The 27,797-nt window shown below is 32.9% G+C and overlaps 1 protein-coding gene across 1 annotated transcript; it reads right to left on the bottom strand.

Annotated features, from left to right (window-relative positions):
• Positions 1-17,517: 17,517 nt before the first annotated feature.
• Positions 17,518-20,645, bottom strand: LOC149564464 (uncharacterized). The gene has a single exon (XM_089818014.1). It carries the CDS (start codon positions 20,572-20,574, stop codon positions 17,548-17,550), a length of 3,027 nt encoding a protein of 1,008 aa, XP_089674140.1. The 5' UTR covers positions 20,575-20,645; the 3' UTR covers positions 17,518-17,547.
• Between the last annotated feature and the right edge of the window lie 7,152 nt (positions 20,646-27,797).

Genomic DNA, 27,797 nt, shown 5'->3' with positions numbered 1-27,797 from the left:
TCACCCAATCCCTAGGCTATGTCCACCAAACAACAAGTTTGATATTATTACGATCCAATGATTACAACCTTATTACAATCTGTAATCCCTTACAGCTCAATACTACCGCAAGAACCAATTTTCTCATCACAATAATGAAACAATCTCTAACCCTAAGCCCTTTTATAGAAGTATTTTTACCACTTTAAGGTTATAATTAATAATTACATGTCAACCCAAAATCCCGATAAAATAAGGTCCAAATTTATATTTTTTCAAGGCAATGCCCTCAGCCCCAAAGAATTTATGAAGTATGTATAGTACTCTCCTGATTAGTCACCACAAACTAACAATCTCCCACTTGGGGACTAATCAAACTCCAAACTAGACAACAATCTCCCACTTGGAGACTGATCCTATAGAAATATAGCTACCACATGGGGCTCCCATTAGATCAAACCAACCTAGACTTTGTTGTTATTTTATTCTTGTTTAGTCTAGAAGACCAACTGAAGCTAAAGAGGAATTTAGATTCTCCCTTGTCACTACCTTGGTAAACATATCCACTGGATTGTCATCTATATGTATCTTGTCCAGCTTTAATCGTCCATCATCCAAAACTAACCAAATGAAATGGTACCGCAACTATAAGTGTTTGGTCTTTGAATGTAGAGCTGAATTCTTCACAAGATGAATGGCACTCTAACTATCTATAAAAAAAAAAAATTATCCTTTTGGGGGTGTCTCAATTTTTCCAAGAAGAACTAAAGCCATATCATCTCCTTTGTTTCCTCTATAGCAGCAACATACTCTACCTCTATATTAGATAAAGCATTAACCTTCTATAATCTAGAAACCCAGGTCGCAGGTGCCCCACCAAAAATAAAGACATAACCTATAGTACTCTACCTGGTATCAATATCCCCTACCAAATCTGAGTCAACATAGCCCTATAAGCTAGTAGTAGAGCCTCCAAAGTGTAAACACTTATTGGATGTTCCTCTCAAATATCTAAGAATCCATTTGACTGCATTCCAATGCTTAATTTTTGGATGACTTGTATACCTACTAATGACTTCCACTACATGTACAATTTCTAGCCTTGTACATACCATAGCATACATCAAGCTTCCTATAGATGAAGCATAAGGTACTTTTGACATCTTCTCCTCCTCTTCTTGTGTCTTGAGACACATCTCCTTAGTCAACTTTAAGTGACTAGATAAAGGTGTGCTGACAGCTTTAGCATTCTCCATAGAGAAACGTTGCAACACCTTTTCACCATAATCAGCCTGAGATAGTGTTAATTTCTTATTCTTCCTATCTCTACAAATCTTCATACCAAGGATTTTTTTTTCTACCCCCAAATCCTTCATAGAAAATTCATGTGCTAACTGGCATTTCAACCCTTTAATCTAATCCATGTTAGACCCAACTACAAGCATATCATTAACATATAAACATAAAATAATTTAGCTATCATCATCCAACCTCTTAAAGTAAACACAATGATCTGAATGACACCTACTATATCTATGCTCATGCATAAAACTCTCAAATTTTAGATACCATTGCCGAGGTGCTTACTTCAAGCCATACAAACTTTTTTTTCAGTTTGCACACAAGGTTCTCCTTACCTTTGACCTCAAATCCCTATGGCTGAGCCATATATATATCTTCATCCAAATCACCATGAAGGAAGGTTATTTTAACATCAGGCTGATCTAAATGAAAATCTTCAATAGCCACAATACTTAAAATAGTACAGATAGAAGTCATCTTCACAATAGAGAAAAATATCTCATCAAAATCAATGCCCTTTTTTTGTGCAAATCATTTTACAACTAACTTGGATTTAAATCTTTTCTTACCTCCATCCTCTTATTTTAACCTTTAAACCCACTTATTCTATAAAGCCCTTTTACCTACAGGCAATTTACATAAAGCCCATGTCTTATTTTTTAGTAAAGATTCCATTTCATCTTTCATTGCAAACTCCCACTAAATCTTGGTATCCACTTGCATAGCTTCATCATAACATTCAAGTTCACTAGCATCTATTAGTAAAATAGAATACAATGAGGGAGAAAATCTTTCTGAAGGTCTAATTAGCCTTGTTGACCATCTAACATTTACTAGTTTGTGTGGTATTTATTGTTGTGGTTGTTACACATCATGAGAAATGGCTAGAACATCATCTTTTGGAGTATCATCTAGCACTACATAATCATCTTCTTTCTTCTCATGTTGCTGCAACAAATCTTTGTATAACACTTTTTCATTGAATATGACATCTCTACTTCTTACAATTTTATGATTTTCAAAATCCCAAAGCTTATAACCAAATTCAGCAATGCCATATCCAACAAATACACATTTCTTTGACATAGCTTTCAGCTTGGTTCTATTTTTAGAATCTATGTGAGAAAATGTTTCACAACTTAAGGTTTTGAGAAAAGAATAACTCACCTTCTTACGAGTCCATGCCTCCTCTGAAATACCACAACTCAAAGGAGTAGAGTGACCTCTATTAATCAAATATACAGTAGTCAACCATGAGATTCCCACTCAACTGTGAGACTTTCCTACAGAGGATAACTGAAAGAACAACTAGGCTCTAATACCACTTGTTAGGATTAAACCACACACATAAATAACAATTGTATGCAAATATAAACAATATCAAAAAATAATAGATTACACAAAAAAAATAGAAGACACCAAGATTTAATGTGGTTCACCCAATCCCTGGGCTACATCCACCAAACAACAAGTCTGATATTATTGTGATCTAGTGATTACAATTTGTAATCCCTTACAGCTCAATACCATCGCAAGAACCAATTTTCTCATCTGAACAATGAAACAATCCCTAACCCTAAGACCTTTTATACAAGCATTTTTACCGCTTTAGGGTTATAATTAATAATTACATTTTAGCCCAAAATCCTGATAAAATAGGTCCCAAAAAAAAAAAAATCCAGGGTGATGCCTTGAGCCCCAAATAATTTATGAAGTATGTACAGTACTTCCCTGATCAGTCACCACAAACTAACAAATTGCCAACCTAACATCTATTCTAAAGTAGGCAAGGGCATAACCTCAAGCATACCTCTCAAGTACTGAAATGTATCTTTAGGTAAGGGCTTCATAAAGATATCTACAATTTGATCTTTAGTGCTCACATATTCCAACCTAATCTCTTTTATTGTTGCCTTCTCTCTCAAGACATAATACTTAATAGATATATACTTAGTCTTAGAATGCGATACAAGATTCTTAGACATACTTACTATACTTGTTTAATCATAGTATATGAAACTCAATCATAATATTTTTTAGCATCTGCTTCATCCACATAACTTGATTATAGTTATGTGCTACTGCTACATACTCTAGCTTAGTTGTACTTTGAGAAATGAAATCTTGTTTCTTTCTTAGCCAAGAAACCAATCTTTCTCCAAGAAAAAATGCTCCACCACTAGTGCTCTTTCTATCATCCATACTGCTAAAGTTGATAAAAGATCAACCCCACAGCTCCCAAAGATCACCTGCATGCAAACACATGTCACAGAAAGAGAAAGGAAAAAAGCCATGGAGGCAAAAATTGCTAGATCCATAGATGGCACATTCTTGATGAGCAAAAAAGTAGATTGCTATAATAAACAATGAATTAATATGAATTCTCAATGAATGTTTACAATGAGATATCATCCTTATAAAGGAGATCAAAACCCTAAAAAGGTCTAACTTAGGTTGCATAATAATAATTAATAAAAGAATTTACTATTATATGCCTAAAGTTTACCTTAAGTGAATTAGAGTTAATTATAAAATATCTAATTACTCTAACAACCACCCCCCCCACCCCCCCCCCCCCCCCCCCCAAAGATAAACTTAAGGAGTACCTAATAACCTAGAAAATACTATTGAAAGTAGATTTTAGGTCCTAGAAAACAAGGCCTGATGAGGTACCCAAGCACAACTAAATCTTTGAAAAGAGGAGGAATAGAGAAAACCACATGGGAAAACCCTACTCTAAAAAGTTATAGAAAACATGCTGAAAAAATTAGTGAAGGACTAAAGAAGCCTCCAAACTAGGGAATGTCAAAGAAGATAGGAAATAAAGATGATCGTGAAGAACACCACTGAATCGTGTAGAAGCTACAAAGCCCTATCTAAAGTAATTGTTCATCTAAAAAATCTCCACTAAAATAGAATCTGACTAGGTAGAGAAGACTATAATTTGCATTGAATTAAAAGGCACACAAAGGAAAATAACTAAAACTAAAGATATAGATGACATGAAATACCAAAGTTGGAAGATCTGATCAATCGAACCAAGGAAGCATGAAAAAAAAAAAAAAAAAACCCCCTTAATGCAAAAAAGGGTGAGGTGACAAGCAACTATAAAAGTGGGCCAAAAGAACTACAACTCAAGGAACCATGATCAAGATGCACAAAAGAGTACATATGTGTGTACTAAGGTGATCAATCTCAAACACAGTATAAGGTTAATGTCACAAAAGGGACACTCACTAGACAAAGGAAGATAGAAAACAAAGGAAAAACATCAACCCCCCATGGCACTTTAATCATGACTAGTGTATGTAAAATAAGGTAGAAGATATGGTGAATCTAAAGAATACAATAATCTATTAAGTGCCCTCTGATGACACTATTTGAATCAGAAAGAAAAACAAAGGAAAACAATTGAAACAAAAATACAAATGTAGTATAACACTTTATCTCAGTGTGTTTGCAAGAATACATACAAATGATGTCTAAATAGACCACAAGTGACATAAGACTAATATAGTAGATAGTATAAGTCATGATGAATCATCTGAAGCAATAAAATCGATCCTCAAACCTAAAACAACCAAGATATCCACCAAAATGTAAAAATGCCAAAGATTGAATAGAATTTACCTAGAGAAGAATCTAAAAAAACAACCAACACTACTGAAAAGAGATCGAAAAGAGATTTTCAATGATATAAAGAATTCCCAAACCAGAGATTGGGTGCTCAAGATATGTCTCCTAGAGTGAAAAACTATACCCCTAAGTTTGACAGTAGAAAAAGCCATAAAAAAAGCATCTAAGTACCTAGGGGGACCCCTAGGAACATACATCATCATATAGTTTATTAACTTAGGTTACTAATATATATAATATATAATTATATAATACTATATAATAAGTACTAACTATATATAAAATAAGTATATAATAAATTATTGTTATTAAATACTATATATTAAATTTTAGTAACTATTTATAATAATTGGTCCCCCCAAATTATGTTATAACTATATTATACTAGGACAATGTATCTTAAAAATTGGTCCCCACTCCCTTTACATTTGAATTTGAAGTCATGATTTGGGTGCATAGATCAAGTACCCATTATGAAATTGACTACCCATTTTCAATTCAGATGCTCATTCTCAAATTGGATACTCATTCTCAAATTGGGTACCCAATAAGGCAAGGTATTACATTTTTGGTTTGGTATTAGGATGGGTGGGAAAAAAGTCAAAGAAAATTTTGAAATTCTTTTAGACATTTCAAACTACATATTTTTCACATCGCCACTTTTTGACACACCATGATCCTGCACATATCTTGGTAAAAGGCTAAAATGTCTCAGATTTGATAATGGTGGTGAGTATTGCAAAAATGAGTTTGAAGATTATTATTCCACTAATTATATATGTATGCAGAAAACTATTCCAAGTACTCCATAGGAAAATAGAGTGGTTGAATGCATGAACGGGACAATAATGGAGTGTACGAGAAACATGAGGTTGCATGTTTGGCTTTCCTTTAATATGTGTGAAGAGGTTGTCAATTCTAATATATAGTTAATTAATAGATGTCCCTCTACTCCTATGGGTTATGGTATTCCAGAGGAAGTATGAACTAGTAAAACAATGAGTTATTCTTTTTTCTAAACCTTTCATTATGAAGCATTTACACATAGATTCTAAAAATAGAACCAAGCTAGAAACTAAGTGAAAGAAATGTGTACATTTGTTGGATATTGCATTGATGAATTTGGTTATAAGATTTGGGATTTTGAAAATCATAAAATTGTAAGAAGCAGAAGTGTCATATTCAATGAGAAAGTATTGCACAAATATTTATTGCAGCAACATAAGAAGAAAGAAAATGATTATATAGTGCTAGATGATACTCAAAAGGATAATATTCCAACAGACTCTCATTCTCTGCAACAACAAAAATAAAAAATACCACAAACCTAGTAAATGTTAGATGGTTAACAAGGATATAGACCTCCAACAAGATCTTCTCCATCTTTGTATTCTATTTTATTAACAAATGGTGGTGAACTTGAATGTTATGAAGAAGTTTTGTAAGTAGATACAAAGATTTAATGGGATTCTACAATAACTATGAAATGTACTCCTTGCTAAAAAATCAAACTTGGGATATATGTAAGTTTCCTATAGGTAAAAGGGTTCTCCATGATAAATGGATTTATAGGCTAAAAGAAGAGGATAGAGGTAAGAAAAGATTTAAAAGTTTAAAGGTTAGATTAGTTGTAAGAAGATTTGCATAGAAAATGGGACTTGATTTTAATAAAATATTTTTCTGAACAGTTGTTAAAATGACTTATGTTTATATTATTTTAAGTATTGTAGCTACTAAAGATTTACATTTGGAGTATCTACATGTTAAAATGCATTTTCTTCATGGTGATTTGGATGAAGAAATATACATGGAATAGCCATAGGGATTTGAGGCAAAATATAAGGAGAATTTAGTGTGTAGATTGAAGATAATTTTATATGGCTTGAATCAATTGCCTCAACAATGGTATCTTAAATTTAATAGTTTTATGCATGAGAATGGATATATTAGGTTTCATTTAAACCATTGTGTTTATTTTAAGAGGTTGAATGATGATAGCTACATTATTTTATGTTTATATGTTGATTATATGATTCTAGTTGGTTTTAACATGGATTACATTAAGGGATTGAAAAAGAAGTTAGCACACTTATTTTATATGAATGATTCAAGGGTAGCAAAAATCCTTGGTATGAAAATTTATAGAGATAGGAAAATAGGGATCTGACTCTATCTTAGGTTGATTATATTGAAAAGGTGTTGTGATGTTTTTCTATGTAGAATGCTAAAGATCTTAGTATATCTTTGTCTGGTCATTTGAAACTAACTAAGGAAATGTATCCAAAGACATGAGAAGACGATGCCAAAATGTGAAAAGGCACCTTATACTTTAGTTGTAGGATGTTTAATGTATGCTATGGGATGCACTAGGCTAGGTATTGCACATGCTGTGGGAGTTTTTAGTAACCTAATATTCACAAAGGGGCCTCCCTACTATTTATTGGATGTCAGCCCATAATCCTTTTTTTTTCAAGGGAACAAAGCCATTTGTAGGTGACCTACAAAAAGATTTCTAATGAGTCATCCTAGGATTGAGCATTGGGATGCAGTGAAATGGGTTATCAGATATTTGAGAGGTGTTAGGATTAAACCACAGATAGAAATAACAATTACACGCAAATATAATCAATATCAAAAATTAATAGATCACACAGAAAGGAACACAAGACACCAAGATTTAATGTGGTTCACCCAATCCCTTGGCTACGTCCACCAAACAAAAAGTCTGATATTATTACAATCTAGTGATTACAACATGATTACAATCTGTAATCTCTTACAACTCAATACCACCTCAAGAAGCAATTTCACATCACAACTATGAAACACTCCCTAACCCTAAGCACTTTTATACAAGTATTTTTACTACTTTAGGGTTATAATTAATAATTACGTGTCAACCCAAAATCTTGATAAAATACGGCCCAAAAAAAATTTAGGCCAATACCTCGAGCCCTAAAAAATTTATGAAGTATGTATAGTACTTTCCTAATTAGTCACCACAAACTAAAAATCTCCCACTTGGGGACTGATCAGGCTCCACACTAAACAACAATCTCCCACTTGGAGACTGATCCTGTAGTTATGTAGCTACTCCATGAGCCTCCCACTGGATAAAACCACCCTAGACCCTACTATTCTTTTATTCATGCTCAATCTAGAAGACCAACCGAAGGTGAAGAGGAGTTCAACTTCTCCCTTGTTACTACCTTTGTAAACATATCTGTTGCATTGTCATCTGTATCTATCTTGTCCAACTTTAACTTTCCATGCTCCAAAACTGACTAAATAAAATGGTACCACAACTATATGTGTTTGGTATTTGAATGCAGAGATAAATTCTTTGCAAGATGAATGGCACTCTGACTATCTGTAAACAAATAATTATCCGTTTGAGGATGTCTGAATTCTTCTAAGAAGAACTAAAGCCATATCATCTCCTTGGCTACCTCTGTACCAACAACATACTCTGCTTTTGTAGTGGAGAGAGCATTAATCTTCTATAACCTAGAAACCTAGCTCACGGCTGCCCCACCAACAGTAAAGACATAACCTGTAGTACTCCACTTGGTATCAATATCCCTTGCCAAATCTGAGTCAACATAGCCCTGTAAATCAATAGTAGAGCCCCCAAAGTGTAAACACTTATTTGATGTTCCTCTCAACTATTTGAGAATCCATTTGACCGCATTCTAATGCTCAATTCCTGGATGACTCATATACCTGCTAACATCTCCCATTGCATGTGCAATATTTGGCTTGGTACATACCATGGCATACATCAAGATTCCTACAACTGAAGCATAGGGTACCTTGGACATCTTATCCTCCTCTTCTTATGTCTTGGGACACATCTCCTTAGTCAACTTCAAATGACTAGGTAAAGGTGTGCTGACAGCTTTAGCATTCTCCATAGAGAAACATTGCAACACCTTCTCAATATAATCAGCCTAAGATAGCATCAATGTTCTATTCCTCCTATCTCTGCAAATCTTCATACCAAGGATTTTTTTTTTTGGCCCCAAATTCTTCATAGAAAATGCATGTGCTAACTGGCATTTCAGCCTCTTAATATGATCCATGTTAGACCCAACTACAAGCATATCATCAACATATAAACATAAAATAATGTAGCTATCATCATCCAACCTCTTAAAATAAACACAATGATCTGAAAGAAACCTATTTTATCAATGCTCATGCATAAAACTATCAAATTTCAGATACCATTACTAAGGTGCTTGCTTCAAGCCATATAAACTTTTCTTCAATTTGCAAGCTAAGTTCTCCTTAACTTTGACCTCAAATCCCTGTGGCTAAGCCATATATATCTCTTCATCCAAATCACCATGAAGGAAGGTTGTTTTGACATCAAACTACTCTAAATGAAAATCTTCAGCAGCCACAATACTTAAAACAGTACAGATAGAAGTCATCTTAACAACAGAAGAAAATATCTCATCAAAATCAATGCCCTTTTTCTGTGCAAATCCTTTCACAACTACGCTGGCTTTAAATCATTTCTTACCTCCATCCTCTTCTTTTAACCTATAAACCCACTTATTTTATAAAGATATGTTACTTGTAGGTAACTTGCATAAATCCCATGTCTTACTCTTCAGCAAAGAGTCCATTTCGTCTTTCATTGCAAACTCCCACTAAATCTTAGTATCCACCTGCACAACTTTATCATAACATTTAGGTTCACCAACATCGGTAAGTAAAATTGAATACAAAGAGGGAGAGAATATTTCTAGAGCTCTAATTTTTCTTTTTGATCATCTAACATTCACTGGTGTGTGTGGTATTTGTTGTTGTGGTTTTTGCACATCATGAGGAATGGTTGGAACATCATCTTTTGAAGTATCATCCAGCACTACATAATCATCTTCTTTCTTCTCATGTTGCTGCAACAAATCATTGTACACCACTTTCTCATTGAATATGACATCCCTGCTTCTTACAATTTTATGATTTTCAAGCCTATAACCAAATTCATTAATGCCATATCCAAAAAATACACATGTCTTTGAGTTACCTTCTAGCTTGATTCTATTTTTTGAATCTATGTGAGCAAATGCTTTACAACTGAAGGTTTTGAGAAAAGAATAACTCACCTTCTTACCAGTCCATGCTTCCTCTGGAATACCACAACCCAAAAGAGTAGAGGGACCTCTATTAATCAAATATATAGTAGTATTAATAGCCTCTGCCAACATGTGTAAGGGAAACCTAGCATGTAACCTCATGCTCCTTGCACACTCCATTATAGTCCTGTTCATGTGTTTAGCCACTCCATTTTCCTATGGAGTCCTTGGAACAGTTTTCTATCTACAAATATCATTAGTGGAGTAATAATCTTCAAATTCATGATTGCAATACTCACCACCATTATTAGATCTGAGACATTTTATTTTCTTACCAGTCTCATTTTCAACCAAACATTTCCATTTCTTAAAAATTTGAAATACATCATATTTCTGTCTAAGAAAATAAACCCATACTTTTCTAGTTGCATCATCAATAAATGTAACATAATAATTAGAGTCACCAAAGGAAGATACCTGAGCTGGTCCTCATACATCTGTATGCACCAGCTCTAATTTCTCCTTTTTGTTTTGCTTCCCAATCTTCACAAAACTTACTCCCTTTTGTTTTCCATACACACAACTTTCACAGAAATCCATATTAACACATTTTAGAGCTAGTAAAACTTTTTTTGAATAAAGTACTTTCATACCTTTCTCACTCATGTTCCCAAGTCTGTTGTGCCACAACACTGTATCAACTGCAACAACTATTCTTGAACATTCATTTTTCTCTGAAACAATTAAAGTAGAAGGAACAATATGACCTATACAAAGATATAAGGTGCCTACTTCCACAACTTTTGCTACTACAAGAGAACCTTTTGAAACCTTCCAATTTTTATCATTAAAAGTAACTACACAACCCTCATCGTCGAGTTGCCCTGCTAAAATTAAATTCTTACTCAACGTTGGAACATGTCTTACCTCATGTAGTAGCCAATATTTCGTATTCTGCAACTTAATCTTAATTTTTTCCTTTCCAGCAATCTATCAAGGTTCATTATCCCCCAAATAAACAAGTCCAAAATCCCCTTGGACATAATTAATGAAATAACATCTATGAGGTGTAGCATGAAATGAAGCACCAGAATCTAAAACCCATGAATTATCAACACTTTCTAAAGGCAAAAGCAAAGCATCCTCTTCAGATTTTTTACTTACCACATTTTCCTCCTTGTCTCCATCTGGTTTATCTCCTTCATTTTTCTTTCAATTCCAACAATCTTTCTTTTTGTTCCCTAGTTTCCTACATTACCAGTAGTTGTTTAGTCCTCTCGATTGAGACCTCCTCCCCTTTGACTTTGCTCTTGATTTCCCATGATTTCCAAAATTATTTCCTCTTTCAGTCATTCTGCCTTTACTTTGTGCATTCAAAGCACTTCCTGAAGTATATCCACCTGAGGTTTTCCTATGAGTTTCCTCACTCAAAACAACACTGATCACATCATCATATTTTAGGGTACTAGATCCAGGAAAAGAATTACTCAGCCATTACCAAGCCATTCCAACTTTCAAGCAAAGAACACAAAATCAAGAGAGCCCTAATTTCTCTATCAAAATTGATACCCATAGAAGATAACTAACTAGTAATAGTATTAAACTCATTTAAATGATATGCAATAGATCAACCTTTTTTCCATTTTTTTATTAAATAAACGCTTCATGAGAAACACCTTGTTTGAAGTGAAGGGCTTTTCATATAGTTTCACTAGGGTTTGCATCAATTCTTCTGTTGTCTTCACTTTTGTAATATTAAATGCCACCAATGGTGCTAGAAATAATCGAATGCTTCCAAGTGCCTTTCTATCCAAAAGATCCCATTCATCATTTGATGTAGATCCCTGATTCTTGGCATTGCCTTCTAACAGCTTCCATAAATCCTTCTGATAAAGATAGTCTTCCATATGCATCTTCCATAACTGGAAGTTCTACCCATTAAACCTGTCAACCCTCAGCTTACCCTCATCTGCCATCGCTCCCACTCAATCATGAGACTTTCTTGTAGAGGATAACTAAAAAACATCCTCGCTCTGATATCGCTTGTTAGGATTAAACCATAGATAGAAATAACAATTACATGCAAATATAACCTATATTAGAAAATAATAGATCACACAGAAAAGAACACAAGACACTAAGATTTAACATCGTTTACCCAATCCCTGGGCTACGTCCACCAAACAACAAGTCCGATATTATTACAATCTAGTGATTACAACCTGATTAAAATCCATAATCCCTTATAGCTCGATACCACTGCAAGAAGGAATTTTGCATCACAACTATGAAATAATCTCTAACCCTAAGCACTTTTATAGAAGTATTTTAACCACTTTAGGGTTATACTTAATAATTACATGTGGCCCAAAATCCTGATAAAATAGGGCCCAAATTTTATTTTTTGGGCCGATGCCCCAAGACCCAAAGAATTTATGAAGTATGTACAGTACTTCCCTGATCAGTCACCACAAACTAACAAGAGGAACACCCATTAAATGTTTACATTTTGAGGGCTTTACTATTGATTCGCAGGGATATCCTTGACTCAAATTTGGCAAGAGATCTAGATATCAGGTGGAGTACTACAAGTTATGCATTTAGTGTTAGTAGTATAGTAGTAAGTTGGGTTTCTCAATTATAGAAAGAGAATTCTTTATCCACTACAAAGGTAAAGTATGTTTCTGCTATAGAGGAAACCAAGTAGATGATATGGGTTTGATTCTTCATGGAAGAATTAGTACATCTAAAAAGGGATAATTGTCTCTATACAAATAGTCAATGTTGTGTTCATCTTGCCAATAATTTTTCTCTTCATTCAAATACAAAATACACCAAATTACGATAAAATTTTGTTCAGTCATCTTTGGATGATGGAAAGTTAAAGATAGACAAGATTCATACACATGATAATCCAATAGATATGTTCAGAAAGGTAGAGACAAGAAATAATCTAAACTCCTCTTCAAATTCAATTGGTCTTCTAAACTTAACAAAATAAAAGAATAGTTGAGTCTAGGGTGGTTTGATCTAGTGGGAGCCTTATGTGGTAATAGTATTGATACAGGTCTCTAAGTGTGAGGTTGTTGTTTAGTATCAAGCTTGATCAGCCCCCAAGTGGGAGATTTTTGGTATGTGGTGACTGATCTAGAAAGTATTGTACACTTTTCATAATTCTTTGAGAATTAGGGCATCATCCTGAAAAAAATTGGTTGACTTGTCAATGTTTTTTTAGTTGATTTGTCAATTATTTCCCAATGTGAACCCATCAACTATTTTTAAGATAAAATAATCTAGCCCTAACTTATAAGTGATAAAAAGATTGTATAAAATGGATTAGGGTTAGGGATTTCATGATGTACCAGGATGAGATTGTAACTTCTTGTAGTATACACTATTGAGTTGTAAGGGATTACAGATTGTAATCAAGTTGTAACCACTAGATAATAAGAGTATTGGACTTGTTGTTTGGTGGGCATGGCCTAGGGATTGGGTGAAGCATATTAAATCTTTGTGCCTTATGTTCTCTTATTTGTGATTTATTATTTGATATTGGTTATATTTGCATGTAACCATTATTTTTGTCTCCTTAATCCTAAAATTGAGTTGTTCTTGAGGATTTCTGGAATTACAATGAATAGTGTAGGACCACACTAAGATATTACATTATAATATAAACTTCCCATGATGATATTAACAATAGTCAGCAAAACAAAACTCACTGACCATGAACCTCAATGAATGAATCTTTCTCTACAAATTTGACTTAACTATCTAAAATTTTGATATGTTGACATCAATATGATGAATTACAATCCAACATAAACACCAATTTTAACAAGAACAAAGAGTAGCAAAAATGATTTTGGGTCATATGTTAATGCAACTTTATTCAAGAAACTTGTTGGGAGCTTGATGTATCTCATAGCTACAAGGCCTAACATTGTTTATGGTGTTAGTTTGATCTCAAGATTCATGGAGTCACCAAAAGACTCACATTGGCAACTTGGAAAATGGATCTACTCAGATATGTTGTAGAGATAAAAGAATCAAAATTTATTCATTCTTCTTGTACAAAAAGAATTACATTTTCTCCTTTTAAAAAATCTCTCAAACCACTAACCCTAAGTCTTTTCATAAATGCATGGTATCCTAATTAATCCAAGATTGATTGAAAAATAGCAGTGGAAGTTTCTACTTTATTATAACTATCATTAAAATTAGATTTTTACAAACTCTTGAATAACTGATTGAAGTTAAATAATATTTTGAATAACACATATCATGCAATTTGATGTGAAATATTATTCTCTTAATTTTAGACAAACTAAATGTAATTAAAAATCCTATTTTCTAATAGTCACATATCCATTTTACATGCGACATCTCCTTCATATGGTGCATGTGCATGAAGAAATTACTATTTTATCATTCCATAATTTCTTTAGCTCTAATTACTCCTAAATTTTCTTGAGAATATTCAAAATTTTCTTTAGGTAATATTCAAGATGAATTTCTCCATTGCTAACCAATTCTCTTATGAAATGAAATATCACATCAATGTCTTTGCTCCTTTTGTGAAAAGGTAGAGGAGCATGATTTTGTTTGATATCAAAATAAGAACAAAGAATATGAACATACAAGTGAAACTAATTGATAAAGATGAAAGATTGCTGCACTAAAAGGGTACAGCTTAAATGTCCATACTATTATGTAATTCATACTCATTAGCATATTTATATATTTAAGAGACTCGACAAATTTCCTATAAATATGAAAATTACATTGACAACATAGAAAATTAAATAAGTTGTCATGGAACTACCATTGATTAGCATATATTTCAATAGTGATTAGTAAAGAGGAGTGTGTTGTGCAATTGAAAATAGCTCCAGAGTAATTGTGAAAGATTTGTTTGTAATCATAGTTTGATCTGATCATGAAATATTTGCAAATGTCATAGAAATTTCCTTTGATCTCTATACTACTAATTGTTTTATTAGAACAACTTCTATGTGTGAGAGTGTGTTTTCTTTTAATCCATCAAACTCAATTTTGTATTGTGTTCTCTACTTGTTTACAAAATATTCAATATTTAAAATTAATTATTTTAAAATTTTGTATTAGTTAACTAAACATAAACATCATATTATTTGGTGTTTGTAAATGAAGAAAGGTAGTGAGACTTCAAACAATAATATTTGCAAATGGTTTGATTTCCTTCAAGCTGAACAAATATTGCATTAAATTGTTTACAGATGGCATAAATCTCCACACAAATTGTTTTTAATGCACTTGTTTTACTTGACATGTTATTCTTTGCCATACCTTTTTCGAACAAAGTCATTTCACAACCTTCCCCAAATTCATGCCTTGTTAAAATAAAATAGAAGAGTTTTCAGATGATAGTATTGTATTTTAATAGGTCACACGTGCTTATATTTCACTATATTTTAATGTAGTAGATGATCAATTTAAAAAATGCATCCTAACTCTTGACCTTTAAGGAAACAATATAATAACAGGAGGTGTAATACATCAAATTTCTTATCAATAGAGTGAAAAGGGAAGATTAGAAGATATGAAGATAGAAGTAGAGAAGAAAATAGAATGTGGTTGGAAGTTAGAAGTAGATAAGGACATGGAATGAAGATGGGAGAAGATGGGAAAAGGGAGAGGAAGAAGATGAAGAGGAAGTAGACATGCTTTTAACTATGCCATATCCTTGGGAATGATAGTCCCCTTACCAATAGCCAATGTTGTTACAAACAAATTTAAAATATGACTAAGAAATATAAATCTATGATGTTAATTTTATGATAAATATCTATAAGATTAGTTTATTTATAAATATTTCATCAAATAATTTTTGACACATTATTATTTTTGAATAATTATATTATAAATTAATTATATTCATTTACTAGTATATTAATTTTGAATGGAATATGTCAATTTGTTTTTTTTTTTTTTTTTGAATAGTAGTAAGATAATTGTTTTGATATCTTTTGTGAATATAATCATCTCTACTTATCATAAAAATTATCATTAGATAATAAATAATTCAATATATATTTAACATTATTTATTAAAATATATAATTTTAAAGAAAAATTATTGAAAAAAAATGTCATTTAATTTATATTTAATTAATATTATATTAATGAAAGTAAATTATTTCTTACTTTTCAATCTCTCTCTCTCTCTCTCTCTCTCTCTCTCTCTCTCTCTCTCTCTCTCTCTCTCTCTCTCTCACACACACACACACACACACACACACACACACAAATATCTTTATTTTTCAGTAAATTGCTACTAATTTTTTGAGACATTAAAATATAATGTTATTAAATAACAATATTAAAAAGTGACTACTATTTGATCCTTATTTCATATATGATTATAAAAGCAAATTGGTTATATATTTTTATTATTGTAATATATATTTTTAAATGACATAAGAAAGAAATATTTAAAATGATGAAAAGACAATAAACTATCATCAATTTTATAATAAATTTAAAACAAAAATTATTTGTACAAAATAGAGTCATGTTAAAATCTCATAATAAGATTTAAAATGTATATTTCCACATTTTGCATGTATCATGCATAATGGAGACTGGAGCAATTAATATAGAATTAAAAATATTGTACAAGATTTTAAGATTTTATTAATCACTCAGTCATCAATAATTTTGTACTATTTATCTAATAGAAAAATGGTTTTTCTCCCTTGCATTTTTTTGTGTTGGACAATAAGAACATAGATTAATGGAAAGATTTATGTGCATGGGCCACTCTACTATGTTCACCTTCGAGATGGAGGACGTTTCTGTTTGGAGGAACAACATGGACAATCTCACTACCTTTGATAAGATGGTGAAGGAGGTCAATAAGGAGATTTAAAAGAACAAAAAGGATGCCACTGATGACAAGATTCTCATGCTGGCACAGATCTAAGAGAAAAGGAACATTGTTTGGATGCCATGCCCTTAGGGCTGGACTACCTCAGCTAAATCTTTGGATGAGATTCTGCATTAGTCTTACTTGGCTCTTCTTTATTTTTCTTGACCATGCTTTTGTAATGTTTTGAATCTTTGATACTTTGATACTCACGTTGTGAGGTTGTGCCTCCCCTCATTGTGTTGTATTTCTTTTTATTTTAGTCCCCTTATAGTTAATATAGAAAAAAAAAACTTTTAATTCATGGTTATGATTGGTTGAAATAATTAACAAAATTATTCTTAATGATTACAATAGTTTCATTCTTGCATTTGGAAAGAACTAATAAGAAAATAAAGAATATTAAAATTTCTTTACTTCGAAGCATTTTTATAAAGATTCATGATAAAAATATTATATAAAATTCTATATTTTTTTCATATTATTTGAGATATTGATATTAATTAACATCATTAATACTAGAAAGGTGTTTTATAATCTAAATGCTTTATCATAAATAAACTTATACTATAATATATAAGCTATTGAGCCACAAATTCTAACAATATTTTGCAGAATACAAGTGCTATCTTTATATTTAAAATAGAGAGAGAATAATATCATCCATGATTTTAATGCATGGGATGCTCCATGTTTTGTTGAGACACAATATTCCCATTACAATTACAAAGCCAGTTGCAAACCCTGTTGCCATTCCAATATCCCACCATATATCATCCTCTAAATCTTCACCATCTTCTTGGTGTACCTTTGAAGAATGAGGAGGGCTACTTGAACATGAGACAAATATTTGTAGACCACATAGACCTGGATTGTTGCTGAAGTATGTAGAATCAAATGTCATCATTTGTCCTCCTTGTGGTATCATTCCTGACAGGTTATTGCAGGAGACATTAAAGTAACTTAAGGATGTGAGAAGTTGTAGCTCAGTAAGAATTGGCCCAGATATGTTATTTTGAGAAAGATCAAGTGATTGAAGTAGTTTCATCTTTCCAATAGACACGAGAATCTCTCCACTAAAATGATTTCTTGAAATGTTGAGAATAATCAAACCTTTGAGTGATCCAATATCCCAAGGAATGCTACCAGATAAATTATTGCTAGAAAGATCTAGACATTTCACTAATCTTAAAATTTTCACAAACTCCATAATTTGCCCTTTATTGTAAACTGTTATTTCATCTACATAATAGTTTGGTGTTTGAAAACTGGAAGCTTCATGTTCAAACATGTTTGTATTTTCTGATTGATTTGCCATTGTGGTTAACTTCATAAAGTCTTTTGGAATGGTCCCTGAAAATTTATTTTTGGACATATCCAAAATTTGAAGATTTTGCAATTTGGTTAATTGTAATGGTATTGGACCATTGAAACTATTGTTTTTTAAAATTAAAATTTGGAGATTGACCAAAGTTTCAACCCATCTTGATATGTTACCTTGTAAATTATTGTTTCTCAAATCAAGGATTTGTAAATTTCTACATTTTCCAAAAGATGATGGAATATACCCTTCAAATGCATTGTCTCCTAATTTCAATGTCTCAAGAGACTCCATTCCCTTACATATATTTGGAATCTTCCCTTGTAAATTATTCTTCTCTAAATTTAGGACAGTCAATATAGAACAATTCTCATGACATTGGGGTATTTTTCCATTGAACTTATTATTTGACAAATCTAAAATTTCCAAACTCTTCAGTTTAAAAATAGAAGCTGGAATATAACCATCAAGATTATTTCCCGCCAAAGAAAGAAACTGAAAATTTTGTGTATATTTATCTATTGATTTTATAATTGATCCATCAAAAAAGTTATTTGAGAGATCTATATAATCAATATGTGTGAATCCCCAAAGCCAATTTGGAATGAAGCCTCTAAGAGAATTGTTTGACAAATCTAAATATCGAATAAAATATTGCGCTGAAATAAATGCAGGGAAGTTTGCTCCAACATTACAGTCACGTAAAGCCAAGTATTCAAGCTGAAATTTGGGAATGATAGAGTCATTGACTTTTACGGTCAACGTATTGCTTGAGAGATCCAGAGCATAAAGTTCGGGGCAATTGTTCAAAATGAAAAATGAGAAAGTTCCATTTAATCTATTGTTGGCCAAATCAAGCCACTTTAGGTTGGATAGCTTAGCAAAGGAAGTTGGGATTGGACCGCTCAAAGAATTATTATTCAATTCAAGAAGTTTCAGGGCTGAGAGATTCCCTAGAGTAGACGGAATGCTGCCATTCAATCTGTTTGAACTCAGACCAAGATATACTAGTTTGGAGAGATTCCCTAGAGCAGGCGGAATGCTGCCATTTAATTTGTTTGAACTGAGATCAAGAAATTGCAGTTTGAAAAGATTCCCTAGAGCAGGCGGAATGCTGCCATTTAATTTGTTTGAACTGAGATCAAGAAATTGCAGTTTGAAAAGATTCCCTAGAGCAGGCGGAATGCTGCCATTTAATTTGTTTGAACTGAGATCAAGAAATTGCAGTTTGAAAAGATTCCCTAGAGCAGGCGGAATGCTGCCATTTAATTTGTTTGAACTGAGATCAAGAAATTGCAGTTTGAAAAGATTCCCTAGAGCAGGCGGAATGCTGCCATTTAATTTGTTTGAACTCAGAACAAGAAATTGCAGTTTGAAAAGATTCCCTAGAGCAGGCGGAATGCTGCCATTTAATTTGTTTGAACTCAGATAAAGGAACTCCAGATTGGAGAGGGTGCTTAAAGAGGAGGGAATAGAACCTTCCAGACTGTTACATGAAAGATCAAGCCATGACAGAGGGAGAGCTCCAAGAAAGGCAGGAATCTTACCGGTGAATGAATTTCCCTGAAGCTCCAACTGCTGAAGGCGTGAGAGATTTGCAAAGAAGGGAGGAATTTCTCCTGAAAGCCCGCAATCATTCATGCAAAGCACGGTGAGATTGGCGAGAGAGAGCAAGGATCCTCCCAACCAAGTATCTTCTGCCATTGTGAGATTCATGCTGCTCAGTCCAAGATGCTCCAGCCCTCTCAGACGTGTTATCAACTCACCCAACTTGGTGCTCTGCAAACCATCATTATCGCTGAGGTCCAGGAATTTCAAGGTGGAGATGTTGCCCATCTCCCTTGGAATGGCACCATGGAGCTCATTGTCGCTGAGGTCCAAGTGCTCCAATTTCTGCAGCTTAGTCAGTTCTCTTGGAATTTGGCCACTAAATTCACAGTCAAGTAAGCTGAGGTACTTGAGCCTCCTGAGCTCTCCAATTTGTGGAGGGATGGAAAGAGGGTAGAAGTAATTGCCAGAGAGGTCCAAGCGCTCCAAATGGAGGAGTTGGAAAAGACCCCCTCGAACTTCATTCCACCTAATTTCATACTCTGACCGAGAGATTTCGAGGGTGATGACGTGGGCGGTGCGTGGGTGGCAGCCAACTCCTTCCCAACTGCAGCAGTTCAACCCTCTCCACGACTGCAGTGGCTTCGGGACGAACTTCACATATTCTCTGTAATAAGTGAAGTTGATGCCTTGCTTGAAATCCAGGAGAGAATTTCGTTCCTCTAGTGAACAGGCAGAGCAGCAAATAAGAAAGGGCATGAGCAGTAAGAACACCAACCAAATTTCCGAACCCATTTCCAAATCTCAGGTTGTATGAAACAAGAGAATGAGCAGCTTCACTTTACAAATCTCAGAATGAAATGAGTTTTCTAGGCGAGGCGGATTTATAACCCATTCGAAGTGCAATGCGGGGCAAATGTGTGGAAAAGTCCGTCCACGGGATGAGAAATTTAGAAGGAAAAGTTAAAGCGGAGAAAGGTCTTATGTCACTTTCACTGGGCATCTAGATGTCGTATTTTTAGCAATCGAGTTGTTTTTTGTTGCTACGAAATTTCTTATGTGTAGTATCCTCCACAAATATTTTGTGGCGATCTGGAAAATGGTTCAGTCAAGCACGGCATTGGAATATGAGGGATTTGGAAAAAGGTTCAGTCAAGCACGGCATTGGAATATGAGCACTTAAATGTAACAATCAAACATTAACTACCCTTACCAATATTAGATATCTCTTTATTTTCCACCACAAATGTCTTTTTTAGTGTGGGATTTTTGTTGGATAAGACATTCTTATTAATTTATATAAATGGATAGTGAAGGTAAATGTTTTTATTAATCTGTGGTAACTATTTTAAAATAACTATATATATTAAATATAATTAATTTTTTTAAAAATAAATAAATACTTTTATTTTTGTAATTATACTATGAAAACAAGTTTTAGGACAAATATCATGTATATATGAAAATATTCAAATGTTTAAAGAATTAACAATATTTAGATAAAGAATGTGAGCATGTTCTCAAGTAAAGTATAAGCATTAATACAGACATGATGAAATGGGTATGTAAACATATATGATAATAAAGCATGCAAAATGTATGTGTGCTAGAGATATGCATTTCTTGTTTTGAAAACTCTTAAATGCCCCTAAAATTTATCAAAGAAATCAATAAAGTAGTCCTCAATGTCCATAAACACCTATTGAAGCATGGTAAAACATTAAATCGATTTATACCCCAATAAAACATCCAAGAGGGGAAGACATAACTTTAGATACATGATGTATGTTTTACATGCACAAATGTAAAACTTAGAACATGAATGAATTGTGTAACATGTAAAAGTATTGTGGTATTAAAGTAACTTCTATCAAACTTTCCTATAAGTCAATTAACACTTAGATAGGACCGATGTCTTCAACCATGTACATGCTACACCATTGCCAACAAATCACTTCATCAAATCAGTTAGAACCTAAATCAAGAAATGCTCACACAAACTACTAAAATTGAAATTTTGATATCCTTAATTAATGTAGACCGCCAAAACAATCATCACAGGATCCAAAAAACATAAACAAATAGCATACCTATCATCAGAAACCTTTGGAATATGTCTGACACAAAATCCAAACTCATCTTTAGTACCAAAGACCAAGAACAACAAACTAGCAAACATAGTCAAATCAAAAGATAGCTTGTTGTAGTCAAAATAATGAAATTTATAGAAATTGTGAACACACGAATAAGTAACAATGATAATACTAGCATCCCAATATTTGAATCATTAATTCCAACTCATACCAAATCAAATACTCACCTTGTGGATGGTCCCACAATAGTATGTCCCACTATTTAGAATATCCTAATTCTTTTTGGAATCATATTTTTTAAAGAAAAAATGATAGTTTAATCCTTGAAAGGTCACATTTAGAAGAGTAGCATGAAACCCAAACTGGAGTTCCACCGAACAACATTATTAATTGATTAGTTTATTTTTATAATTTATTAGTTTAATGTTTTAGTTTAGTTTAGTTAGCTCCCATATTTAGAAAATCAATTAAGAATTTGCACCACAGAGTACAAGCACAAACTTGTGTCACCTTTTATAAAGAAAAGGGATATTAATGCAATTGTTCAATGTTAATGACATAAAAAAATGGTATTTGTGTTTAGATATTGAAGATGATGTAAACACATGAAATGTGTAGAATTGGATGAATTTTATGCCTACAATTTTTATAAATTTTTTGAATAAGAATTTATTCATTTTTTTAAATCTTGAAGTCCCTTTTTTAATTGTAAAAAATATAGGGTGTAGTTCTGATCAAACAAGTATATGCAAATCATCTTTTTTTGTTCTGATTTGAAAATATCTTATAGATGACATATATAGCCAAGGAACAAAAATAAATAATTATTTCTAATATATATTTTATTTTTTATTAGTCCTCAAGTTTGACCTTATCAGAATCCAATATTTTTTTCCCCCATCAAAACTTCCCTATCAAATCTACACCATTTTGAAAAAAAATTACATATTCCTGAGGAGGACTCTCTCCTCTAGAGATAAGTATAATTTTTAAATTTTTTTGATATGATTTAATATTTTTTTTCCTTTTTTGACAGAGCATCATCTGAAATGTTAGAATATCAACTTATAATATTTTGAAATTATAACATGTTATAATGCATCTAAACACTCTGAAATTTATATAATGATGATATTGAATCTGAGATCTATAAAAAGGTATTTTTAAAAATTGATTTTTGATAGAGACATGAGATTTGACCAAAACAAGCTTTGGTATCCTAAAAGGTGACACATATATGTGCCTTTACCCACCATCATCGTACATTTCAATGAATTTTGTATGAAACAAGGAGCAATTTATGTATTGTTCAAAGTGTGGTAGGAAGTCCTTAACTAAAGGATTGCCATTGTAGGTTTCTAAATAGATATAGTTTTCTCACATAAATGTTGTTTAATATCTTTCATTAGCGTAAGCTAATAGAATAATGAAATACAGTTTATTTTGCCCAAAAATAGTGTTTCCTCTATTCACATTTACAAAGTTTTTGGTTTTCTATTTTATGTATTTATTGTTTCTACTTCATTTTATGTTGCTTCTTAAAATCAACAGTTGTCATACTAGTTTATTAATTTAACTAGAAATGTTTATCAACAGTTGTCATACTAGTTTAGTTTTCCAGTTTGTTTAACTATTAAATGCAGGCCAAGAGAATTCATTATCAATACTTAGTAAAATTGTTTTGTTTTATTAATTTAAGTCATTTTTTTTCATGGTTGTTTGGCTGGGGACAACCTACCATCCTAGGGATAGTAGGGGATATCAGAAAAATAATGCATAATAAATAACAAAAGGAGTGTATCTCTCTATTTACTTATCTACATTATACTGGTTCAGTTGATTGGATCCCTAATCATCAAGAGGGAATATGCACCTTAAGAAGCATAAAACTAAAATAAGTCATGGAATAGTGTCATTTTTTTTTTATTGACTACGACAAAAGAAAACTAGTTATAGCTAGTTCACTTTTTCTTGTCAGTATTTGGCAATGGTGAGTTTATTGAAGTTTGGTATTTAGGAAGTATTATGATGAACCTCCATATTATGAAAAAAATAAGAGAACTAATTAGGTCAATTATGCCTATAAATTATACAATATACTAAAATGAAATAGGTGCGCTACCGCAAAAAGAGAAACAAATACATCCTTTCTTCCACATGACAAATATTTATGAGATAAGATTTACAATCAAGTGAATCTAGAATATTGGTTACTTGGTGAGCATAAAAGTAGAATAATGTTAGAATAATGTTTATTTAATAATGCAGTAGTTGAGCATTTATTGCAATGCCTAGAAACATCCAATCATGAGGAAGACTCTTGAAGTTTTTCTCTCTGTAGCTTCTACAAAATTCTCTAAAGGATGCATAAATCTATAAATAGACCAACCTTTCCCCAGACATGGATGTAACAAAATATTGATAGTCTTTATTGAATGAAGTTCTAGTTTTCAATGTGCATCGTTGCTATATTTAATCTTGTCTCTACTTCTCTATGATGTTTTCTTTTTCTCTATCTTAATGTTATATCATTTTTAATGGTCCAATATGGTATGAGAGCATGTTCAAATTTTTTGGCTTGTGCATACATGTTTTCTTTGGTATGAATCTTAATATTTCAAAGCTGCAATCTTGAAGTGAGCATCACCAACATTTCTTTTGGTAAAAGAAGTATATTGCAGCAAGAGAAAGAGAGTGCTTTTAACAATTTGGTGAGAAAACTTCAAATTCAATTTGGGTATTAATCTTCTTTTGAAATCTCTTTTATTCTCATCCAAAATGGAGATAATTTTACAATGGAATCTCTTCGTGTCACTTTTCCCACCATTAAATTTAATGGGAAAAATTATTATGATTCAGAAATCACTCTAAAAAGGAGAGAATTTTACATTGGTATCTCATATTGAAATCACTCAAACTCTTCAAAATTGTTATGAAATTGTGATTGGTAGTGAAAAAAGGCCTACAAATCTAGGAAAGGATCAAGATAATTGGGATAGAAGAGACAAGAAGGTAGCAGCACTAATCAAGATTACACAATCAGAGGAGGGTTTTCTAGAGGTTTGTAGTGAAAGAAGTGGAGTCAAAGTATGGGAAATTTTGAAGGATCTATATCAAAATTTAGGTCATGTTGTTAGGATTTAACCTCAGACAGAAATAACAGTTACATGCAAATATAACCAATATCATAAAATAATAGATCACACATAAAAGAACACAAGACACCAAGATTTAACATGGTTCACCTAATCCCTAGGCTACATCCACCAACAACAATTCCAATATTATTATGATCCAGTGATTACAACCTGATTACAATTTGTAATCACTTACAACTCAATATTGTTGTAAGAACCAATTTTCAGATCACACCTTATGAAAATCCTTAACCCTAAGCCTTTTTATACAAGATTTTTGCCACTTACAAAATTAAAGCCAGAATAATAGAAAAATAGTAGCTGATGCCTTTTATAATATAAGGCCATTTTTGGCTTCGGGGGTGCTTCTCCTGAAAACCCCTGCGAGGGCATTGCCCCTTGACCCCACCCTGTACTATGACAGGGAGCACACCTAGGGTGCTACCCCAAGACCCTACAGGGGCACTTCCCTCAAACCCCTGTAGAAATAATATGGGGAGAAAACCATGTTGAATAAAACTCTGAGTCTAATTAGACTCAGCATCACAACAATCTCCCACTTGGAGACTGATCAGACTCCACAACAGTAACCTTCCACTTGGAGACTAATCATAGCACCGCTAATCCTATAGCTCCCATTGGAATATCAAACCACACTAGACTCCATTTTTCATTTATTATATTTAGTCTTGAAGACCAACCAAACCTAAAAAGGAGTTCAGCTTCTCCCTTGTTACTACCTTGGTAAAACTATATGTTGCATTATCATACATATGTATCTTCTCCAGCTTTAGTTGTCCATCATCCAAAACTAATTGAATGAAATGGTACCACAACTGTATGTGTTTTGTCTTTGAATGTAGAGTTGAATTCTTTGCAATATGAATGGCACTTTGACTATCTATAAACAAATAATTATCCCTATGAGGGTGTCCCAATTCTTCCAAGAAGAACTGAAGCCATATCATCTCCTTGGCTACCTCTGTAGCAACAACATAATCTACCTCTATAGTGGATAAAACATTAACCTTCTATAACCTAGAAACCTAGCTCATGGCTACCCCACCAACAGTAATTACATAACCTATAGTACTTCGCATGGTATCAATATCCCCTACCAAATCTGAGTCAACATTTTCCTATAAATTAGTAGTAGAGCCCCCAAAGTGTAAACACTTACTGGATGTACCTCTCAGATATCTGAGAATCCATTTTACTACATTCCAATGCTTGATTCCTAGATGACTCATATACCTACTAACAACTCCCACTGCATGTGCAATATCTGGCCTTATACATCCCATAGCATACATCAAGCTTTTTGTAGTTGAAGCATAAGGTACTGTGGACATATTATCCTCCTCTTCGCTAATAGCTTTAGCATTCTCCACAGAGAAATGTTGCAACAACTTCTCAACATAATCAACCTGAGATAATATCAATTTCCTATTCTTTATATCTCTTCAAATCTTCATATCAATGATTTGTTTTGTTGCCCCAAAATCCTTCATAGAAAATGTGTGCACGCTAATTGGCATTTTAGCCCCTTAATATGATCCATGTTAGACCCAGCTACAAGCATATCATCAACATATAAACATAAAATAATGTAGTTGTTACCATCCAACCTCTTAAAATTAACACAATGATCCAAATGGCACCTACTATATCCATGCTCATGGATAAACCTGTCAAATTTAAGATACCATTGCCGAGGTGCTTACTTCAAGCCATATAAACTTTTCTTCAATTTGCACACTAAGTTCTCCTTACCTTTGACCTCAAATCCCCATGCCTATGCTATATATCTCTTCATCCAAATCACCATGTAGGAAGATTGTTTTAACATCAAGCTACTCCAAATGTAAATCTTCAGTAGCCATAATACTCAAAATAGTGCAAATAGAAGCGTTTTTAACAACAGGACAAAATATCTCATCAAAATCAATGCCCTTTTTCTATGCAAATTCATTTACCACTAACTTGGCTTTAAATCTTTTCTTACCTCCATCCTCTTCTTTCAACTTATAAACCTACTTATTTTGTAAAGCCTTTTTACCTGTAGGCAACTTGCATAAATCCCATGTCTTATTTTCCAGAAAAGAGTTTATTTCTTCTTTCATTGCAAACTCCCACTGAACCTTTGCATCCATCTACATAGCTTCATCATAACATTCAGGTTCACCAACATTAGTAAGTAAAATATAATATAAGGAAGGAGAAAATATTTTTGGAGGTCTACTTATCCTTGTTGACCATCTAACATTCATTGGGGTGTGTGGTATTTTTTGTCGTAGTTGTTGCGGATCATGAAGAATTGCTGGAACATTAGCTTTTGGAGTATCATCGAGCACTACATAATTATCTTCTTTCTTCTCATGTTGTTGTAGCAGATCTTTATACAACACTTTCTCATTGAATATGACATCCCTACTTCTTACAATTTTTACAATTTTCAAAATCCCAAAGCCTAGAACCAAATTCATTAATTCCATATTAAAAAAATACACATTTCTTTGACTTAGCTTCTAGCTTGGTTCTATTTTCATAATCAACATGTGCAAATGCTTCACAACCGAAGGTTTTGAGAAAAGAATAACTCACCTTCTTACCAGTCCATGCTTCCTTTGGAATATCACAACCCAAAGGAGTAGAGGGACCTCTATTAATCAAATACACAACAATATTGACAGCCTCTCCCCACATGTTTAAGGGCAACCCAACATGTAACCTCATGCTTATTGCATGCTCCATTATAGTCTTGTTCATGCGTTCAGCCACTCCATTT

The sequence above is a fragment of the Cupressus sempervirens genome, chromosome 3, assembly GCF_028749045.1.
Source record: "Cupressus sempervirens isolate cs-2001-9-10 chromosome 3, ASM2874904v1, whole genome shotgun sequence".
Taxonomy (NCBI): domain Eukaryota; kingdom Viridiplantae; phylum Streptophyta; class Pinopsida; order Cupressales; family Cupressaceae; genus Cupressus; species Cupressus sempervirens.
The sequence above is the reverse complement of the archived record's forward strand: the minus strand, read 5'-3'. Positions and strand labels throughout refer to the sequence as shown.